At 37.5% G+C, this 7,175-nt stretch overlaps 1 protein-coding gene across 2 annotated transcripts in view; it reads right to left on the bottom strand.

The window, feature by feature from the left end:
- txnrd2.2 (thioredoxin reductase 2, tandem duplicate 2) overlaps nt 1-7,059 on the bottom strand; it is a gene marked incomplete at its 5' end in the record, with an annotated part of 28,232 nt that extends 21,173 nt beyond the window's left edge. For both annotated transcript variants that reach the window (XM_014018636.1, XM_014018637.1), the window contains 4 exon segments: nt 3,486-3,556; nt 3,766-3,828; nt 6,776-6,854; nt 6,985-7,059. In XM_014018636.1, the coding sequence (XP_013874090.1) occupies nt 3,486-3,556; nt 3,766-3,828; nt 6,776-6,854; nt 6,985-7,059 (288 nt within the window).
- Nucleotides 7,060-7,175: the final 116 nt, after the last annotated feature.

Raw genomic sequence — 7,175 nt, 5'->3', positions numbered from 1 at the left:
GTGTGTGTGTGTGTGTGTGTGTGTGTGTGTGTGTGTGTGTGTGTGTGTGTGTGTGTTTGAATGTTCATTAGACAGCCATCCTTCGCCAGTACCCCCACCTCCCTTCCTACACCTAACCTGCCTGCAGAAACGATGTCTAAGCCTCACCTGCATAGCTGATGGCCTGACAACACAAAAACATCTCCAGTCCAAACTGTTTTTTTAATACAGGAAAGAGCTACTAAAACACAGATAACCCATTTCTGTCTGCAGGGAGGCGGAGGAGTCTACAAGCCATCACGCTGTTCCATCAAAGAACTTCCTGAGCTCACAGTGCAGTAATGTGCTTCTATACAAACACATTCCCCTCAGTGGTGAATGCTACACATACTGTGGTGTTTAGATGTTGACTAAACCCCAAAAATTTAACAAGGTATAAAAGTGTATAGTTATTACAGCAAAAATGTAACAAGTGTTGCCCGTGTCGTTTGTGTGCCTTGTTTGTCATGAAAACAACTCATGAACCACTGGATAAAAATGATTCCTTGATTCGTAATAGCTGGATGTATATCTACTTCTCTACAACAAACTAACTTTTGGATTCAGCCCAATTAAAGTTTGTCGCCTCAGCCAAATGAGCTTAAAAAGCCCTAATATGACTATAACTTCCCTAATTACTATAATTTAACAGTTTGAAGTTTGCTGTGGTAGTAGATGAGAGTCATTCACATCACATATTCCAAGTGCTACTCCTTGTATGAGAGCTTTACTTAAAACTTTAGCATTACAGTTGAAGCCAGCCCTGTTAGTCTGTTAGCTAAACTTTCTGACCAGTAACTGTCATGGCTAATATTAGCCAAAAACTGAGTTAATGTAAAATATATTGGGCTAAGATTCGATGTGGTAGTAGCTGACAGTCATTCATAGCACAGCGTTACAACTTGCAGTGTCACAAGAAATTGCACATACACATAAAACAAAATCTTGCAGTTATCCTACAATTTATTCATCTTATTTTTTATTCATGTAGACGAAGCTGAATTTCTTGAAAATAAAAATCTTTCTGATGAATGAAATACAGATATTTCATACTTTTATGCACCAACCAATAGTCTAAGACTTGTAATAAATTAAACACTACCCTGAACACATCTCATTTGATTATAATAAAAAAAACACATTAAATCAGGACCACACAACAAAAATACATGAGGATTAAATATCAGCAAAAATGTCCAAACCTACATAAACAGATCTACAAAACTCAGAACGTTTAATAACTCCTCGTCCCAAGGTGCAGATAAATCAGACTGACAAAGAGCTTCGGTGTCAAAACRCTTATTTCCTTTTATCTCTCACCACGCAGCAAACAGCCTCCGCGGAACCAGGTACACCACAACCACCAGTCACCATCTGCGTGACGTGCCAAGAGGAAACGTCAGGAACGGACCAATTAACGGGGCGATGACAGGGGCTAAAAGGCTGGATTAAAGGACTTGTTCTGTAAAGGTCAGGATGCACGCTGCTAATCTGAATCATGAGGCGAAGACAGGCTGACAGGAAGGGAGAAAAAACAAACGGCACGTCTCTGATGAATGATGATGGTGCGTGACAGTGGGATGTGCCGTGTCAGCCAGCAGGGTAGACCTGTGTGTAGAGCCAAGCGTAAAAACTCTACAGGTCAGAGGGCCCGTTTCTTTGTAGTGCACTGTATAAAGCCCACAGAATTAATGAGTTCTGTTTTTATTTATGGACTGAAATGATAAACTAAAGACCAAGGATTTGTTAAAGGAATGCATATCAGCCACCGCCTTTCATGCCAGAGTTTTACAATAAGATCATCTTATAATGAGAAAGGACAGTTTTAGTCAAAACTTTAAACTCTTGAGATGGACAATCTCATGTAATATTGGGAACTCTCACCCTCAGAGTACATATGTGTTAGGAATGACTTTCAGCTACCACATCAAGTTTTAGCTCAATATCTCAAACTGTGATAGAGTTATAGAGGTTTTGTGTTCTTCTACTTGAATGAGGTTCACTTCAAAGTTTTCCTAGTTTTAGATATACATCAGTGATAACTCTCTGCAAGTTTCATTAAAATGTGTCCAATGTCTCATAAGATATTTTGCTCACACACAGGTAAGTTTGTATTTATACCCTTATTAGAACTGTGTATTAACATCCTTTCATTTCTGTACCCTAATCCTGACCTACAAATATTGTTCCACCATATCAGAACCAGTCTTTTACTTCCCAAAAGGACTACTGGTCCTGACAACATGTTTACAACAGAAAAGGACCTAAAATGGTAACAAAAACCAGATACACATGCATACACAGAGTCACAGGTAACATTTTTGCCCACCACCAAAAAGTGACCAAATAACCATTTTTATATTTAATAACACCAAAAGGTAACAGACTGGATGAAAGGCAGTGCTATAGTGAATATAATGAATACTTTATGTGTGTAGGCAGGAAGTTGCTGTCAGAGATGTGCGCAAGTCTTTTTTTGCAAGTCCAAGTCAAGTTTCAAGTCTTTGGCTCCAAGTCCAAGTCAAGTCCAAGTTTTTGACCAAAAATCCAAGTCAAGTCTCAAGTCTCTTGGCCTCAAGTTCATGTCAAGTTGCATGTATTACTTAACTGGCAGTTTGATCAAAGGTATTAAGGTACTATACTAGATTTTGTTCTATAATACTATATTTTAACAAAATATTAAAACATAGTATTATGTTTTAATAATACTATTAAAATATAATAGTTTTAAAATACAGATAAGGTTAAGGTTGAAGTAACAAGCATTTAGAGTATTGTTAACTGTATTTTGCACTTGGTCTTACAAAAGCATATTGTAATTATATCTTGCCATTGACAAAGAACACATCCAACAAGTCTGCTGCTGATTTTACAATTAATACCAGAAAACATATTTTTAAATGGATAAAAGCATGTCAGCTAAGATGATGAACCAGAACTCTTAAAGTTAAAGGGCTGCACAAGTCATCACAAAAACAAATTTTTGATTTGGACACCACACACTTTGCATTTTGCCAGTCTCTTGTCATGGCATTAAATAAAGTCTCTGTAAGCAAAACTTATAATGAATGCCTGACATGCTGAAGCTCTGTTTATCACGTAGGGTACACGTCATTAACACTGGACGGCGCTGACCCCTCCCATTCTCAGATGAGGGGGAGCGGAGTGTATGGAAGAATTATTCTGACTTTAATCAAGAGTGTATATTTTCAGTTTGAGAGCAGGAGTAAATGTCTTTGCTCTTAAAACTTTATGTATTTGTTCTCAAAAGAGCGGAGCATGGATGTGTATTAGGGAGTGAGAATAGTGAGCCGGGCAGTGAAAAGACTTGTATTGTTCGCGAGTCTCAAACCACAAGTCCAAGTCAAGTCTAAGTCTCTAATAGTAGGGACTTAAGTGCGACTCAAGTCCAAGTTCGAGTCATGAGTCCCCATCTCTGGTTGCTGTGAATAAGAAATCATCCTCACGTTTTTCCAGGAGACTTCTTCAACCAGAATATGTCGTCACTGGTGATGCCGTGCTCCACCGCTCCGGGGATCTGCAGTAAAAACTAAAGCTGTGAACGAAACTAAAAAACAAAATGTGCCACGAACAGTAAACAAAACAGTTTCTTCTAAAACACACACACACACACACACACACACACACATATATATATATAGAGTATATAAATTCTTTTTTTTTGTCTAAGGCTTATGTGTGTTCCTCAGTTATTTGCATCAGTGCCTCCGCACAACGGTTATTTACATTTGCTGGATACTTGGGCCGTCCACCTGTGGCGATTATAATATTCTTGGCTGTCAGGATCGTCTGCAGGAGAAAAGGAAGGAAATGTCAGCTTGTGTTCATATCCATCAAAAACAAAGGAAATGTCAAATGACATCAAGTGGTCTCTACAGTACTCTTTGTGAAGACGATGACAGAAAAACTGTCAAGTTACAGCTCACAGCTAGTAAACATGTGCAGGACTTAATGGTTTGTGAGTATTTCAAGATGATGCAAAAAAAGGGGGACATAACGATTAAATGTTTTATTCACATCACTCAGTTCCTGTTAGAACTGTACTTTCCATGAGTTTTTGCCTCAGGTCTTCAAACTGTGGCTGCTGACAGTGAGGCAGAGAAAACCTGAGCTTTAAAGAGGCCACTTTAAATCTCACTGTGTTTAAAGACAGCGGCTGATGTGCTGCTCAGTTTGCCACACAAACCAAATAACCACATCTCCCTGTTTGTTGTTTAAGTAAAAACAGGTTTTTAAATCTGTCAGATAAAATAAATATTTGTTAATTGCAGTTTTTGCATGTGACTAAATAGAGCTTTTGCTAGGCGATGGCCCTCTTTTGCATGTGACCAACCTGTTTGTCCAGGTGGAGGCAGTGCTTATAAGGCTGAGTTCACCTGAAACTCATCAGACTGAAGAAGTCTCTTGGAGGAGAGACGAAACGTTTCACTAAAGAGAACCCATCCAGAGGACCTACTTATTTTTTCTTTTTGATTCAGGACATTGCAGTTAGTWGGTCAGAAGTTTAACTCTTAAAGTGGTAGTTGGCAGTCTGAGTTCAACTAATCAAAACATGTACTTCCTGTTGTTTTTTAAACACTTTCTCAAAGTATTGTAGAAAAAAATTAATGAGATATGGGAGGAGAACTTGCATCCTTACAGTTAAGAGCCCTCATAAGCAAATAGACAATTTGATCAAGTGTTACTGTAAGTTAGGGCTAAAAGAAAAAATGTTCTGATGTGGAAACATATTCTGTCCTGGTCCTGAACTGGACTTGCAACAAGTACAGGACACCCAATGCCTCCCACCCAGCATGAGCTGCTATCTCCAGCTCCTGTGATCAAACAGTACAGATTATAAAAGGGATTGAACATTTTAATATAAAAAATATATCATCATCATCATCATAATATCTTTATTCCAGACACAAAAAAGGTCCATAGGAAAAACAACAAGCAAAACAAGAAAGAGAGAGAGGAAAAAAAGACGTTATTCACTGAGTCACAAATAGATGATGACGCCAATGATTCCATAATCTTGAAGAAAATCTCACTGTGCTAAAAACAGGATTTATTAAAATTACAATTATATTTTTGCATGACTGATAATCTACACATGCATTTGTACATTAGATTCCTAAGCACATCAGCTGCACATGTGGGAACAGCATTATGTACAAACATATTGCTAGCACTACTCCATCTAGGCACTCTGAGTAGTAGCCTCATGCCATCATTGTATGCCACATAAATTTTCTGCAGGCTACTTTTTTTGTATCGTCGCCACAGATGGGCAGTGTAAAGTGAAGTGCAAAAAGCTTTAAAAAGAGCTATCTTCACAGAGGATGAACACATACCAAACTTTCTGATCAGAATATTAGCTTGTGCATACATCATACGCGATCATCAGATAGGTCATCATTTATGTAATGTCCCAAATATTTAACTTCATTGCATATATTGAGGACAATGCCAGATAAAGAGAAGTCAGGGATTTCCAGATGCTTATCTGCCCTACTTCTAACAATCATAATATTGCTTTTCTTAGCGTTGTATTTGATATCAAAATCATAACCATATTGGGAACAGACCCTCAATAATTGTTGAAGGCCAGCACTATATGGGCATAAGATTACCAAATCATCTGCATACATTATGTGATTGATTATACGGTCACCAACTACACAGCCTGTTTTACAGCAATTCAGGTGCTTTGATAGTTCATCCATGTAGATGTTAAAAAGGTAAGGGGACAGTAAACTTCCCTGCCTTACTCCGTTACCAACATTAAATGAAGTTGACATTGTATTACCCCATTTGATATACATTGATTGATGCCCATGCCATTAGACAAAAATTCTTATTAGATATTTGGGAACACCTCTGCTTTCTAATTTGCAGAACAATTTTTGATGATTCACACGATCAAATGCTTCAGAGGCATCAATAAAACACAAATACTGTGGTGCTGTGCAAATTATACAAGTCTAAAATCTCCTTTAGTACAAAAATACACATGTCTGTGCTATCTTTAGGTTTAAAACCAAATTGATTATCTGAGGTCAAGACAAACTCTTCCAGCCCATTTAATAGGATTCTTTCTAAAACTTTTGGCAAACTACTAGCTAAAGCTATTGGTCGGTAGTTCTCCGAGGAACTAATCTTACCAGCTTTGTCCTTAATAATGGGTACCAGTACGACAGATAACATTGAATTAGGTAAGAGACCATGTACTAAAAATCCAGTAAAACACATAGAAAGTAATGAACAAACTTTCTTGCTTGCATTTTTCAGATGCTCAGTGGAAATGTTATCCATCCCACTGGGCTTGGTGTCTTTCAGTGTCATAATTGCATCATATATTTCTTGTGGGGATACATTCACATTCTCATTACTGTGAATGCCTCTGAAGACAAAAAAGTGTCACTTTTGACACAATTAAACAGTGCACTGTAATGCTTCCGCCATAACTGACTGATTTCTTTTACATCACTAACACCATCAATAGCAGCTGGTAGTGAGGTTTTACAGTCATTTTTTTTTTAATTTCTTCCCAAAAGTCTTTAACATTATTATTTCTTAACTTTCTAGCAGGAGAGTCAGACCTCATAGTATTTTCATTTCTCCTTATAAATCTTAAAACATATTTAAAATTAGGATTTGCCTGTTTTAATCTACTAAATCTAATCTTCTAAAATAACTAATATTTAAGGTCTTTCACATAAACATTCATGTTCCAATAAGAAAAACTTCCCACCTCTTTTCCTGCTTTGCTCACTCCTCTAACTGTGTGTTCATCCACCAGACTGCCTTTCAGGTTCAGGTATTTCACATTCCTGCAAATATACAAAACAAAGTCCTACATCCTACAAATGTGTTGTAAAAACATTTTACTCAAAATAACCCAAAACAGTGGCTGTGCCACTGTTTGTGTGTGAAAATGAGAGAAGATCTTTTGTTACTCACTTGTCCTGCAGCTGGACTCTGTGACCCCAGTTTAAAGACTTGACGTGGTTTTGGACAGCCTCTGCCATGGTGGTCCTGAAAAACACCCCCACAGTTACATTAAACACTCACCACACCCATGCTTTTTAAACACATTGATTCCACAAAGACAATTTGATTCACTTTTGGTTTCTAGATAAACTAATATATAT

Source organism: Austrofundulus limnaeus, unplaced genomic scaffold (genome assembly GCF_001266775.1).
Source record: "Austrofundulus limnaeus strain Quisiro unplaced genomic scaffold, Austrofundulus_limnaeus-1.0 Scaffold198, whole genome shotgun sequence".
Taxonomy (NCBI): Eukaryota; Metazoa; Chordata; class Actinopteri; order Cyprinodontiformes; family Rivulidae; genus Austrofundulus; species Austrofundulus limnaeus.
This window is presented reverse-complemented; position numbering and strand designations above follow the sequence as displayed.